General features: G+C 40.9%; 1 protein-coding gene across 2 annotated transcripts in view; it reads right to left on the bottom strand.

Moving 5' to 3' along the window:
• TMEM263 (transmembrane protein 263) overlaps nucleotides 1-16051 on the bottom strand; it is a 33023-nt gene that overhangs the window by 11853 nt on the left and 5119 nt on the right. The window contains exons 2-3 of one of the 2 annotated variants that reach the window (XM_073324511.2): nucleotides 13747-13796; nucleotides 4070-4139 (exon numbers count right to left, since the gene is read on the bottom strand). In XM_073324511.2, the coding sequence (XP_073180612.1) occupies nucleotides 4070-4133 (64 nt within the window). In that variant the 5' untranslated portion in view covers nucleotides 4134-4139; nucleotides 13747-13796. The remainder of the gene's footprint in view (nucleotides 1-4069; nucleotides 4140-13746; nucleotides 13797-16051) is intronic. The other variant, XM_073324520.2, reaches the window with a different exon arrangement.

The following is a 16051-nucleotide window of genomic DNA, read 5'->3' as shown; positions in this document are numbered from 1 at the left end:
CTGCTTAGAAGTTCTATTCCATTTCCTCCCCCCACTCCAATTAACATCAGCCATGTGAGCACTAGTTTAGGGTCCAATTCTGACACCCATGCACAGGTTAAGAAATTCCTTTCCTCGCAGACAGTCCTACTGAAGCCAATGGTAACACTCACAGAATAACACCAGAACATAGCCCACTAAGATTTAAGATACAAAAATGAAACTCTGACATAAAACGAAAGTCCACTGAATCCAATGGATTTCACTTTCATAACAGAGAGAGTAAGTAATATCATGCCTTCATGATTAAGACTGAATTAATTTGATTGGGAAACAATTTGTAATAAATATTTTTACTCAACTAATTGGGGTGTTTATAGCTAGTTCAAATTGGCATTTTTTCAAGTTAGACTTTTTTTAAAAAAATCCCTAAAATACCTGCAAGATTTTTATTTACCATTTCATACATTATCTCCCCTCTGACCAGTTCTGTCAACCCAAATACAAGGTTACACAGGGGAAAACCCCCCGCAAGTGTTTATTCTCTTCCTTACGTTCAGTCTGAACATCTTTACCCTCCATACTCCGTTTCGGGGGGGGGGGCGCAAACGGGGGGAGAGAATAGCATTCCTCTCTGCAATCCTCCTCCTCAGCCATCTTTTTGTTAACAAATGAGCAGTATCTCCTCCATGGTGTTTTTATCCCCTTCTCTCTCTGTTCCGTCAGTTCATCTTCTACTCTTTCCCCTTCACTCTTATCCAGTTTTGGCAGTGCTTTAATTTCTTCCTCTCTCTCTCTCTCTCCCCCTCCCATCTCTCTACTCAGTTGATGTCCACAAAATAGAGTGTTGCCAGATTGAGACATTAGTTTATGACAAAAGGGATGAAGAGATGAGTTTACCTTAAGTAATTCAAGAATTTTTGGAGAAAGATCAAAATACCATTGTTAAATTGGGAATCTGTCTGACTTGCTCAAGATAATGAACGTAGGAAGCTGAGAAAAGCACAGCTGTCTTATTTTTCTTCCACAAAGACCGAAAGTTAACTTGAGCTATCCCATGTACACAATTTGAGCAGGACATTTAAATACAACCCGTTCTCTATGGACTTAAAAACAACAGTACAGTAGAACCTCAGGAGTTACAAACACCAGAGTTACAAACTGACTGGTCAACTGACTGGGGGGGGAGGAGGAGGGAGAGGGAGAAGAGGACCAAAAAATTCAAGTACAGTCCTGTATTAAACAAACTACTAAAAAAAAATACAGGGAAAATTTAAAAAAAGATTTGACAAGGTAAGGAAACCGTTTCTGTGCTTGTTTCATTTAAATTAAAATGGCTAAAAGCAGCATTTTTCTTCTGCATAGTAAAGTTTCAAAGCTATATTAAATTAATGTTCAGTTGTAAACTTTTGAAAGAACCACCATAATGATTTGTAACACCTCCATTCCCGAGGTGTTCGTAACGGAGGTTCTACTGTACCTCTTTAAAAACTAAAATTTGGGTACAACATGCTACAGCAGGGGCGGGCAAACTTTTTGGCTTGAGGGCCACATCGGGTTTCCAAAAGCGTATGGAGGGCCGGTTAGGGGAGGCTGTGTCTCCCCAAACAGCCAGGCGTGGCCCAGCTCCCACCTCCTATCCAGCCCCCGCCGGCTCCCCCAGGACTCCTGCCCCATCCAACCCCCCGTCCCATGACAGCCCCCCCGGGGACTCCTACCCCTGCTCCCTGTCCCCTGACCACCCTTGGACCTCCCACCCATGACTGCCCTCTGCCACCCCATCCAATCCCCCTTCTCATTCCTGACTTGCCCCCCTGCCCCATCCAACCCCCCCCCCTTCCTGACTGCCCGCCCGGGACCCCTGCCCCCATTCCCCACCCCTATCCACACCCCTACCCCCTGACCACCACCCCCAACTCCCCTGCCCTCTATCCAACACCCCGGCCCCCTTACCGCACTGCCTGGAGTACCGGGGGCTGATGGTGCTACGGCCACCCCGCCCAGAGCACCGGGTCAGACTGCAGCTCTGCAACTGCGCTGCCCAGAGCATTGTGTGCTGAGGCTGAGGGGGAGGGGAGACAGCAGGGGCGGGGCCAGGGGCAAGCCTCCCAGGCCAGGAGCTCAGGGGCCGGGGAAGAGGGTCCTGCAGGCCGTGGTTTGCTCACCTCTGTGCTAGTGCAAAGGCTTGACAGTGGGGATTGTAAACAGGTCTCAGAACATCCTACCCACCTTCCTTTTCCTTATAGCTAGGAAGGAAGTCTCAAGACTTTGCTGCTGTAACATGGGTTTGCAGTATGGAAGAGGTTGAGAACCACTGTGCTAGGGAATCAATTTGCTTTTCTTCCCCTGCCAGCCCTGCATTTTGTACCGATTACCCCTCACTACTGTTACCAATAGGACAATATTAACCCACTGGACCCCCTTCTTTCTATAGTTAGGAGGCACTACTAAATAGCAAACAAAAACTTATTTCATTTTAAATGCGTAACTAATGCTGTAAGAAAGTTGTGATTTTTTGGTCCAAAAGTTGTGGCCAGTTTGTTAAAGTTGCAGTTTGAGGTGTGTGCAGGACCTGAACTATTGTTCTGTAACTGCCTAGATGTTGAGTTGGCAGCAGGGTCTTTACCCTCTAAAAGGGGCTGGATACCCTGCCCCCCATTCCTCCAATCCCCAGGTTAGGTGTGGGGGACGGACGGACAACAAACACCTGTACCCCAGAGCCATCCCCAGAGAGCCTTGGAGGTCCTGTGGGGTGGGGACTGGCACCACTGGAGCTCCCCTATCCCAGCCCTGAGCAGGCAAAAGCCCCAGCTCCTACCTGGCCTCACTTGTTGGGACCTCCCCAAGCTCATCCCTTGGCGAGACTGGGCAGCCATAAAAGGCAAAGTCCTTAAGGTCACAAAGGACCACTGCTGCTTGGTGGGCCCAGCTTGCACCATCTAGCAGCGGCAGAACTGCACGTAGGCAAAATGCGAGGCTAGTGCCAGCAGGGCCAAGTGCCAGCAGTGGCATTTAGCACAAAACCAAGCCAGCAAGCAGAGCCAGCCCTATCTTCCTCATCTGCCTCATGATAAAGGGGTGGGTGAGCCAAATGTAAGTGGCATTGAAACCTCCTGCACCAGGCCGCAATGCCACTCAGTTTTCTTACAGCCTTAGCTTTTTCTACAACCTAGAAAAAGCCTGCACACAAATATAGCTTTCAAGTACTATTATATTTTGAAGCGTGACTAAAGAACATGGGATTCTGGGTTCAGTGTTTGCCACTCAGTGATCTCCAGAGCAAGTATGCTCGGATTGTGAGGAAAACAACCCAGCACAACAGAGACAACCTGGCTGCTCAAGAAGTGTTTGGTTTTAGGAGATTACATGCCAGACAATTCTACAAACAGAACTCAGTTAATAATTCTGCTGATGTGCAACCAAGAAAAAAATCCAGCTCACTCGCCTACAGCCATATTTCTCCTCTGCAGCACTAACAGAAGAAAAAGCTCATCAGAATAAGTGAACAGATTTGATTTTGGTTAAAGTCAACAGATATTGAATAAGATGCTTTTATATCATCAGATTCCAAAACTGGTCATCAGCTTCAATGTTTGTCTCAATGATTCCTGAATCAGACGTATTTTAACAAGATCTTTTTCTTTAAGCTGCCAGCCCTTCAAATACAGCCTAGGATCTGAAAGTCAAACTGAGCTCTTTCCATCTCACACATTAACACTAGTAATAAAGGTTCAACTGGCAAATTGTGCTCTCAGTTACAATAATGCAAACTCAGTCTTAAAACTATGCCTTTTAATACTTGTGCAACCTCCCTGCCTTCAATGGGTTTGCACTGGGCAATAAATTTTACTTAGTAAACAATTCTGTTGTTGTGCAGACAGAATAGAAGTCTACTCACTCAATCTTAAATGTGTTAGTTCTTCAGGGCTAGCAGCAATAAAAGAATGTCATTAAAACAAATTAGAGTACTTAGCTTAATCCTTGCGTGCAGGGATAAATTATTCTCACAGTCATTCTTTTCAGAAATGCACTGCTCTTCAGCTCATTTTCTTACCATCAAATAAAAAGATAACAGAAACTTTGTATCTACCTTCTGGTGGTTCGTCATTAAGGTATGAAGGAACTTCCTCTTGATTTTTGTCAGTTTGATTCATTATTGCCTAAAAAAGAAATTCACATCTACTGTATATCATTTCTGGCAAAATCTGAAACAATTTTAAAATTTAAATACATGCACATAAAAGTTCCCTCAAAAGGACCCTCTTTTCTGTATGAGATAATAAGCAAACAGCATATTCATTACTATTTTTATCGATGGCTGCGGGTTCAGATTCATCTCCGCAATTTCAATACTGGTGAAGAGTCCTAGAAAATGGAGTCTTTAAGCATAGAACAGGGTCAGACGACACAGTGCAAGCCTCCTTGCCTCACTAGCATGTCTCAACCCTGCCTTGGAGGGATTGCCTTAGACTTGCTGGAGAAAAGGGGTGGGCGTGAAGAAGCCAATGGGATACTGCAATACCTGGCTATAAATTACAGAAGAACAAATTAAATGGTAGAGGTGCAGGAGAGCATACGATATCCAAGAGATTCTTTAGAACTTAGAGAGACAATTTAAGTGATAGGGAACATACAGCAGAATTTGAATGGGTAAAAATTCCAAGTCATAAAAATACACCAGTAGGTTCTATACTGGATTCCTGATTAAGAGAGGCAGCAACAGTAATAATGGGCTATTTTAAGCATCTGCACAAAGACCCATCAAGTTGCTTCTCTATGCCTTAAACAATTGCTTTTCGGACCAGCTAGTTCTAGCGCACACTGAGAGGTCCATCTCAGTCTTAAGTAAGGATTTTATTCAAGTAGCAACCACAGTTGAGCCCCCTAATAGCAACCACAATATAAATAAGTTAGATACTCTCAAACATCATACCAATAATGAGTATTGAATTTCAGAAAGTGCACTATCTAGTCAAGAAAGACTCTAAACTGGAAAGTAAAATCAGAGTCCTTAGACTTGTCATGGAGGCTACTAAAGCATACCTCTCAGAATACACACATACCTTTAAAGAGAAAAGGAACTAGGAAGGCAAGAAAAAAAATAAGCCGTAACTATGGTTGGCTAAATGGCACGGATCAAGGGATATTTGAGCTAAACAGATATCCTTCAGAAAGTGGAAATCCAAACCTGGAAGACAATAGAAATGAGCATAAGCTATAGCAGATGAAATGTAAAACTGCAATTAGGAGGGCTAAAAGGAACTTGTAGTGCAATAGCTGAAGTATATAGATCAGAGGACTGCAGTTTGTGAGATGCTACGCCCATAGGAAGCAACTGAAGCTCATAAGGACGCTGTAGAAAAGCAAAGTTATTTCTTTGCATGACTCTTCACTACAGACTATGTTGACAAGACAGATACCTCAGACCTACTTTTGTCAGGTAACAAAGATGAGGTAATATAAGAGACAAACATTCACAGAGAAGGTGTTACAATACACAGAAACTAAGAGAAGTCAATAGGCCCAGATGTTATACATCCAAGAGTTCTGAACGAACTACGAATTGCTAATGAAGGTGCTGTAACAAATTGCAATCTTTAGGAGCAGTTACCCTGAGAGAACTGAAAAATAGCTTTAAAAAAAAAATAGATGCTATGGCAGATATTGAGAACTACTGACTAGTAAATCTTTCAGTACTTGGCAAACTGATTGAAGTGATAATTAAAATCAGAATTAGAGACCAACCAGATGAACATATGATAGACCAATCAGCTTACCTTCTATAAAAATAATGCCTTTCTAAGCTATCAGAATCCTTTGAACGCATCAACTAAATAGTGTCTAAAGGAGAACCAGCTGAAACTGTTTGGCCTTTCAAGAACTTCTGTAAAAGATCCTCACAAGAGACTGGTGAAGAAATTACAGAGTCACATGGTTGCTTTTTAACCTTACTGCCAGGTATTAGAAACTGGCTAAGGAGACAAAACGGAGAATAGGAATAAATGGACAGTTTTGAACATGGCAAAAAGATTAGTAGCAGGGGGCCACAAGGCTTAATGCCAGGACTACCTGTTTAAATATATGTACTAATGAACAGAAAAAGGTGGTGACCAGTGAGGTAATAAGTTTCACAGATAATTTGTTGCATTATGATAGCACCTATCAGCCCCAAAAAAGGATCAGAGTACCATTGTGCCAGGCATGGGTACAAACATGAAAAAAGACAATCATGCCTGTCCCAAAGAGCTCAAACGATACATGACAGACAGGAAACAAAGTTCGACAAAATAGACAGATGGGGTGGGGAGAAGGACGACAAAGAGGTAACTAAGTGAACAGCTATACAAAGTTTAGGTTAGTTGGAACTAGAAGATAACTAAGAACTTCAGATGGACCTGACAAAGGTAGGTGAACAGGCAGAAAGTTGGGAGATGAATTTCAGACTAGAAATTCCTAGTCTAAAGATGAAGCATAAAAGAAAGGATAGCAGTATATAAAATAAGAGGTACAGAAAAGGTAAAAAGATGCTTTTATTGTCCTTCATATAATAAAAGAAGGAAAGTATGTTCAGTGAAACAGAATAGCAGCAAATCTGAAACTGACAAGGAAAAACCTTGTGGGGGGGGGGAGCACAGTTAACCTGTGGAACATCCTGCCGCTAGGAATCTTTGAAGCAAAGAGCCAAATAGGATTTTTTTTTAAGTCAGATATTTCTATGGATAATGAGTATCTAGTGCTACATTAGACAGCAGTAAAACAATATTGTTTTAGTGGGATATAAACGATGAAGTATGAGAGTTTAAGACTATCCTTGCCCATTAGTGGATTGGAAGAAGCTTCCCCTGGGAACAGATTATTCCCTAATTGTCTACTTCAAGATTTCTTGCCAATTCTCTTGAAGCATCTGATACTGACACACAGGATACTGGAATAGAAGGACCACTGGTATGATTTGGTATGGCAATTCTTATTTACTAGTCTACATCTCCCTTTAGATTATTGGGGTCTACAATAAGTGAAAACATTAAACACTGAACTCTGCACTGTTCCTCAGATGTCATCCACAACTTGATGGTTTAAACAGTTAAAACATTAAAACTTATCTCCATTTGTCAGTTTCTAATTCATGTTGTAATATTGTACTTATTTTAATCTCGTTTACATTCAGCCATCTCCTTTATCAGTTTAATGTCATCATAGAAATAGCTTGCCGACATCTAAATACTACAGCTAGTATCATGGTTCTCTAGTTCTCAGGTTGGTTTATCAGAATCTGTTAGAATTGTACTGATTATAGTTACAAAAGGTGCTATGGTGAGTACTTTTGAGTTTTTACACATGATATGCTAGGTTTCAAAGCTTCGGAACTGCTGATCTACTATACCAGTACTTTAAGGCACGTATTGGATTTTAGTAGTATCATGGGTTGTGTTTAAACAAGTTTGTCAAATAACCAACACCTACTGTATCAGTACTAGGGAAGGTGACAAATAACCCAACAATTCTGACTGGCAGACCTCTGGAATGGACCTTTCATGCAAAGGAGACACCCCCCACCCCCGCAAAAAAAACAAAAACCCTACACCGTAACTATAAAAGCTCTTTTCTACTCAGAAGTTGTCCAGTTAACTAGAGAACCAACTCTCTTAAGATATTAGGGGCTCATCAATGAGGCCGATTAGCCAGATTCAAAGGGATCCCTCCCCTGAAATATTCAACCTCCAGCAATACAGGTCTGTGAAACTTCTGTGACAAACTATGCCAAATGTATTTGATCTGAGCCCATTGTAATGGAAAGTACTTTTTTAAAAAAGCTATTTTATACATTAATAAAGGACACTCACCATGATGCGTAGATGACAAACAAAAGGGGGAAAAAAAAAAGGCGTTCATATTCCTGAAGAAAGTGTACTAGAAAGCAAGATTTGCATTTTAAAGTGAATACAATAAATGTTTAAAACTACTACACTGAAGGTTGTGTTTTATTTAGTTGTGATACCTAAATTAAATAATATTGCAATGTTCTATAAAACAGAGGTTGTGTTCCACTTCAGAAGTGACTATTTTTGAGGTAGGTAAATGGATTATTCTATGCACATATGCAGCAAGATGGAATGATTATTTAAAGTCATAACAATCACTTGATTTTTAAGAACGGATTTAAATCAGATTGAGACGTCACAAAACTAATTTGAAGATTTGTGCCATTTCAATTTGAGATTAAAATTCAGGATGAAGTACAATATGAAATGCTGGTGGGTTTTTATTTTTTAAATGCCACTACTAGTAAAGTTAAGACACAATTACAGGCAAAAGCCAAAAGGAAAATTAAAGCCCTCATCCTGAAAATACTTAAGTAGGGTTATTCCTATGAATAAAATTATGTACCAATTGACTTCAGTGGTATTACTCATGCGCTTAATTTTAAACATATGCATCAGAGCTTGCAGCCTCATGCTAAACATTTATTAAAGAACTTATTGGCATAAAGTCTTTGTTGCTTCAAAACAAAATTGACTAAGTGGTTCTAACAACGAAAAGTTGTTTAAACTTTCAATATATTAACATAGTTAAGTTTTCTTTTCTTCAATCAGTCCAAAATCCTCAAAAATAGGACCTTAAAATTACACTCCTACGGAAGCGATTTTTCAAGAGCTCCTAAACGACTTCAAAACCAAAGTCCCATTGATTTCAAACTGCAAACCCTGATGGAGTATAGCCTGGTTGAGCTTTTTCAACTTTCTTGATCTGAGGAATTTCAGCGCAACAGAAGATGGTGTTGGTCGCAACTATAGAACAGGCTACATGCTTATCAATTTTGTGTCTGACTTTGTGTTGCTCTCACAACAAGAATGTGAATGAGACCCTGGACTTTAGTCTGTTTGGACATTATAAATGTGATCAAGTCATTGGTACCTAAGCGGCTATTAATTTTCAGTTCTGCGTTCAGTTCCTTTTTATCTGTCAACACAAGGTCTAACATAGAATTGCCCCATATTGGATACAACACTTTTTGAATTAGGAAATGGTCATCTGTATTTTTAAATTCTGAGGCGGTTTCCGTACTGGCTGAATGATGCCTCCAGCACGTATCATTCAAATTTAAGTCTCCCGTGATCACGCAACATTTTCCCCTACACATTATAGATAGGCACAGAAGGATGTTTTATACTTCGTTCTTTCGCTCCCTAATTGTTTGTAGGATTTGGGATTTTACATAGTTTTTTTCCTCATCTACTAAGAAGTTTCACACTTAAAAGCTTAACTCAGACTCACAGACTTAAAAGGCAGAAGGTACCATCACGATCATCTAGTCTGACCTCCTGCACATTATAGGCCACAAAACCTCCCCACTCACTCCTGTAATAGACCCCCTAATCTCTGGCTGAGTTACTGAAGTCCTCAAATCGTGATTTAAAGACTTCAACTCTACTGTAAGAAACAAGTCCAGGGTCTCATTCACATCCTTATTGTTAGAACAATGCACACCCATGCCTTTAAAAGAGCCAATTTCTCAAAGCTGAAAATTATGCCCCAAATCAGCTGGAAGGAAGAAATTAATCAGAGAAATGTAAATGCTACTTGCAAATTATTTAAGAACACTTTACTAGATGCCCCAAAACAAAAAACAACCAAAAAAAAAATCAAGGAAGTACTTGTTAAAAACCCAACATGGTTTAGAGGGCAAGTGAAGGTAACTATTAAAAAAAAAAAAAAGGGGGGGGGGGAGTTGATAGTAATGAGTATAAATCTGCAGCTAGGAATTGCAGAAAATTCACTCAGGAAGCAAAGGGACACAAGGGGGAAAAAAAATCTATGGCCTAAGTTAAGGAGTTAAGTATATTAAGAACAAAAAGAATCCTAACAATGGTATTGATCCATTACTAGAAGGAAATGGAGTTATCAATAATAATGCAGCAATGGCACACATGTTCAATAAATATTTCTGTTCTGTATTTTGGGAAAAAACAAGGATGTAGTCATATGATGATAACACTTTCCATTCCACTAGTATCTCAGGAGGATGTTAAACAGCCACTACTAAAGCTAGACATTTAAGTCAGCAGGTCCAGATAATCTGCATTCGAAAATTTTGAAAGGCCTGGCAAAGAAGCTTGCTGGACCATTAATGCTGATTTTCAATAAATCTGAGAACACTGGGAAGTTCCAGAAGACTGGAAGAAAGCTAATGTTGTGCCAGTACTCAAAAAGGTTAAACTGGATGACCCAAGTAATTATAGGCTTGTCAGTCTGACATCAATCCTGTGCATGATAATGGAGTGGCTGATGCAGAACTTTAATTAAAGGAGGGTAATATAATTAACACCAATCAACATGAGTTTATGGAAAACAGATCCTGTCAAACTAACTTGATGTTACTATCTTTTTTTGATGAGACTACAAGTTTGGTTGATAAATGTAAGTGTTGAGATAATACACCTAGACTCCTGTAAGGCATTTGACTTGGTACCAAACCACATTTGATTAAAAACCTAAAAAGATAAAATTAACATGGATTAAATGGATTAAAAGCTGTTATAGATCTCAAAATGTAACTGTAAACAGGAAATCATCATTGAGTGAGTGAGTGTGTTGCCAGTGGGGTCCCGCAGGGATCAGTTATTGGCCCTATGCTATAACGTTTTTATCAATGACTTGGAAGAAAACAATCACGGATACAAATTTGCAGATGACACAAAAAATGGGGGAAATGAAAGGACAGGTCACGGATACAGAGCAATCTGGATTGCTTAGTAAGCTCGGCGCAAGCAAGCAATATGCGTTTTGATACGTGTAAATTTATACATCTAGGAATAAAGAAGGTAGGCCATATTTACAGGATGGGGAACTCTATCCTAGGAAGATTTGGGGGTCATGGTGGATAATCAGCTGAACGCGAGTTCCCAGTGCAACACATTGGCTAAAAGGGTTAATGTGATCTTTGAATGCACACAAAAGAGGAATGCTGAGACGGAATAGAGAGGTTATTTTACTTCTGTGTTTACCACTGGTCCAACTGTTGCTGGAATACTGTGTCCAGTTCTGGTGACCACAGTTCAAGAAGGATGCTGATAAATTGGAGAGGGTTCAAAGAAGAGCCACAAGAATAACTAAAGGATTAGAAAACATGCCTTGTAGTAATAGACTGAGCTCCCTGAATCTATTTAGTTTAATAAAGAGAAGTTTAAGGGGTGAGTTGATTGCAGTCTAAGTATCTACATGGGGAACAACTACTTGACAAAATGGAATCTTCATTCTAGCAGAGAAAGGTCTAACACGATCCAATGGCTGGAAACTGAAGTTAAACAAATTCAGACTGGAAATAAGGGGTATGTTTTTTAACAGTGAGGGTAATTAACCCCAGGAAGGGTTGTGGTGGGCTCTCCATCACTAGCAATTTATAAATTAAGACTGGATGTTTTTCTACTATTCTCTAGGAATTATTTTGGAGACGTTCTATGGCTTGTGTAATACAGGAAGTCAGATCACAGTGGACCCTTCTGGCTTTGGAATCTACAAATCCAATTTAACAATTAAGACTAAAACTGGAAGTAACACATTAGCAACATATAAATAAAAATCTGGTTTAAATTAAAATTAAATTTTATCTATCCTGATATATGACTTAACATTCATAATTAAAGTAGCAAGTTACATATTGAAAGTCTCCATTTTCCTATCCATTTTTCCAAAAAGTTGGAAAAGTCTTTGGTGGGCTGAAATTTTGCTAAACATATTATTGGACTGAAATTTTCCTAACAGACTAATTTTTTGGTAAATGTGTAGAAAATCCATTCAGCTATTTTTGAGCTGTTGGGTCAGGAAATAATTTCTTTCTGAAAAAAATTCAAACGTTTGTACATGGCTACTTCAAAAGATGGGTAGATATGAATAAATACTGTAGGATGAAAACAGTAAATTATGTAGTAAGCAATCAAAAAGTGGGGTTTTGCTTAAGTACAAAATAAACTGCTGTTTTAAGTTGCAGAACTATGAAGTTATGCAAAAAAGCCATGCAACTATATATTATGTAGGTATCTTCAGAGCAGATAACTACACAGCTTTAAGATGCCACAGCTAGAGGTTATAGTTTGTTTTTTTTTCCTTTGAAGACATAAAAAGAGAACCAAGTGCAGAAATGTATAATATGGAAACGGTTGCATGTTTCAGAAAAGATAGGAACTATGTAAATTAGAATTCCTGTATCAATGCTGAATATCTGCAATGTAGATGAGTTAACACTTTTGATTAACCAAGAGTAGGGAATCCATATGGGCAATTCTCAAGGGGGGGGGGGGGGGAAGAGTTAATTACCACGGTAAACAGTGGTTCATGGAGAGGATGGCCCATATGGAACCCCATGTCTCAAATTAAGGATTCCTATGTTAGTGAAAGAAACTGGAGGGTGGTTGGAGGGACAAGGTGGGCCCATCTGGGTCTTAAAGGACACTGCTTGCTAGAAGTTGCTGATCTCGTACAGGACTCTCGCATCAGACTGTTCAGGATGGACAAAATACAGTGAGTGAGGCAGCTGTTGAATATTTATTTTTATCCTCACTGTTCAATGAATGGATCTGTCTCATTCACTGTATGCTATCCAACCCGTGCATTTAAAGAGCTTTGAAACCTGGCCTCATTTATTACACAGAGTGTAATATGTCCACAGAAAAATGTTAAAAACGTACCCTCAACTACAGTATAAATCCAGTTTTATGTGGATAATTGCAGACAGAATGTAGCCAAAAATAAAGAGTTCTGTGAATTTTTGCCTCATTCCCCCTGCACCATCCAACCTGTATATTAAGTGAGACAGAAACATAAGACCGTATGAGTTAATGTAATTAAGAGGTGCATCATAAAGCGTACGCACAAGTAGCAAAGTTAAAGACATATGAGGAACCCGAATTTTGGTACTTCCTGATTTTTCAGTGTAACTTTGCAACCTTACCATACTTTGAATGTAGTTTTTGGATGGAAATTTCATCATGTGAAACAAGTTCTTAGAATACACAAGATACACTCTCAATAAGGCAAGGGCCCTTGAAGACCCTACCTCATTTAATTCACATTACTAGATCATACAGAATGAGACACTGTTTCTATGAAGCACTGCCTCATTGAATATGTTCTGTGAGTGTCCATATACACCTGCACATGCAATGTGCAAAATGCTAATAAAACAGAAAGATCATTAGTTTAAAAGCTTACTCTATGTTAAAACCCAGTACACACATCAAGTCCAGTTTTTAAACGCTTAACTTAGTGAAAATCCATTTTGGTTTGACCAAGAGGCACATCTCCAACGTATGGTCTCTGTTTCTGCCTAAACCTTTGAGGTACTAGAGCCATTCAAAACAGGAATTGTAGTTTCTCCTCTTTAACATACTGGCCGAAGTATTTATCATGCTCCATACTCAAAAAAGTGGCCGAAAAGGCTTTGACTAATCTTTCAAAACCCCTCACTCTCAGCAGACAAAAGATATGGAAGTTTCAGCCCAAAAGATGAAAGTTTTACAGAGTTATTGAAAAAAAAATAAAAAGTTCTTTAGAACAGAAAATGAACATGGGTAGGCAACCTTATGCACAGGAGTTACTACAGGTGCCAAATACAAGACTTTACTCAGGATGTACAAAATGATAAAGTTAACCCTGCTGCAAGTACATGAACAAAAACAGAAAGTGTTAGAAAATGCTCAGATTAGTTGTGTAACCTTCCTGTGCATTAATACAGTTATTTCACTGAATAAAACAAAGGTTATCACTTACCAAATATATTACTTCATTCAGCAGTTTCCACAATGATATTCTATATAAACCTAAGAGAAAGTAACATTTTTAATTACATCTTACAGGGCAGTGTTTCCAAAGTGATTTGCTTACTTGTGTCATTCTGACATGCATTTGTGAGCCTCTCACTATACACCCTCTCCCCCAAAACAACACGATAAGGACACTTAAGTACTAAAGGAGAGAGCCAACATTTCACAAGTTTTATTTCACCTCTAACCTCTGTAGTCTTGGGCAATGGGAATAATGTCCACCTACTCCACATAGTGTCATGTGAAATGCTTGGGAACTAGGTGTCAAGATGGAAACTTTCCTTAACAAGCTGGGGGGAGGGGGATGTCTTAAACCAGCAATTTGTGCAGAATTTTAGCTTTCATTTAGAAGAGTTCAGTTTCTAGTTGTTACAGTTCAGATTACCTTCCAAACATGAACTAATGCAGCACTATCTTTCCGAGTTCACAGACAAAACCCTGCTCAGTGTTTCCACAGCTAGGTGTCCCAAGCAGCAGCGTGAAATCTACATAACTGGTTTGTTTCAATACTACTAGGCAGAACCCTGTGGGAAGGAGTGAAACTTACAAGAAGCAGGTCAATTTTATTTTGCTACTGCTGCTTGGAAAGATTATGAGAAGCAGCTTCAAAGGCACTGGAACTATTTACCTGGGAAAAGTGCTCCAAACCAACCAGTTACCATGTCAGGTTCAGGAAGGGGTGGAGAACTACAATCCCCCTATATGCTCCTAAACAGTCAGGAGCAATAGTGGGCACCTTGCGGCCCCATCAGGGCAAACCACTGGCAGGCCACCAGACCATTTGTTTACATTTGCACGGCTGCCTGCAGCTCCCATTGGCCAGGAATGGCAAACCACGGCCAATGGGAGCTGCAGGAAGTGGCACAAACCTGGCCACCACTTCCCACAGCTCCCACTGGCTGGGAACAGCGAACCACAGCCACTGGAAGCTGCGGGCGGCCATGCAAATGTAAACAAATGGTCTGGTGCCCCACCAGCGGCTTGCCCTGACGGGCCACGTGTAGCCTACGGGCTGCTGATTGCCCACCACTGTTCAGGAAGCTTGGAGACCGAGGTCATGAGGAAAAGAGTTCCTCCTCCTTTCCAGCAAACACAGGAGACTTCAAAAATGTCTCAGATACCTACTAGCCATAGACTGATACAAAAGATGCAGCCCCCAAAACAAGATGCAAGGAACTGCACCTTAGAAAAAATCCTAGCACTTTCTACTACAGCATAAGTGTGGGTAAGAAGGGAGACTGGAAGGAAAGCACTCCCACTAAGCTTCTCATCAGGGTACTGTTCCCATATTGATTACCCCTGACTACTAATTTCCTACTTTAAACCTTAGTGCTAAGTGTTATGGTTAAACGTGCTAAATCGTCCTTGGCACGCCCACGGGTTTCCGCGTCCAGCAGACACCGGAGGACACCATCGCAGAGATCCTATGAGATGCAGCCAGGATCGACTCCTCCCAACTGGCACCATGGCAGACAATCAATACCTTGAACATCTTCCTGATCCCCCGTATTTCATTCATCTTGAGGGGATCTGCCGTGGTGAAGGTATCTCTTAACAAGGCAGACACCACCACCAGACAGCCACATGTGGATGTTTCTTAAGAAGTGGATGTTTCTTCCCCAGAAGGCCAGCAATGAACTGGTGTACATCTCACACAGGCAAAGCAGCGCCAATGTTCCTCGAATGGGTGATCTGTGTGATGTTGCAGTGATCACTCATGCCTTCCGCCTTCTGACATGCCCGGACGCCACGGTGAGGAAAATCACGGAAAGTGCTATGTAGGATGCAGTCAAGAAACGAACCACCAGAACCCCCCTCCAACCAAGATGTCGCCACCTACCTGAGCGGCTCGCTGGAAGGCGAATTTGGAAGAGAGGGGGGAGACTTTGCTTCACTCTAGACTTGTGCCCACGATTGGAGAAGCATATCGGCTGCCACTGGACGTTGTGCAAGGAACGCCAGGAGCTGGAAGTCCTGGTGCCACAGGTGAAGAATATAGATCATACTATCATCACTCCAAGAGCGAGAACCATGCTGGAGAGGACGCTGAAGGATGCCATCTGCTGCCAATATGTGGAAAATCTGAAACGGAAGCCGGACCAGGGCAAGGTGTTCGAGGTGATGTGCAAGTGGGACACCAGCAACCACTTGCTCCCAGGGGGCAGCTTCACCTGATTTGCCGACTGGAGGTTCATCCACAGGGCCCAGCTCAGCTACGTCCCACTGAACAAAGCCGTCTGCCACAGCAATCA

Source organism: Lepidochelys kempii, chromosome 1, assembly GCF_965140285.1.
Source record: "Lepidochelys kempii isolate rLepKem1 chromosome 1, rLepKem1.hap1, whole genome shotgun sequence".
Classification (NCBI taxonomy): domain Eukaryota; kingdom Metazoa; phylum Chordata; order Testudines; family Cheloniidae; genus Lepidochelys; species Lepidochelys kempii.
Note: the sequence above shows the minus strand (reverse complement) of the source record. Positions and strands in the feature narration are given on the sequence as shown.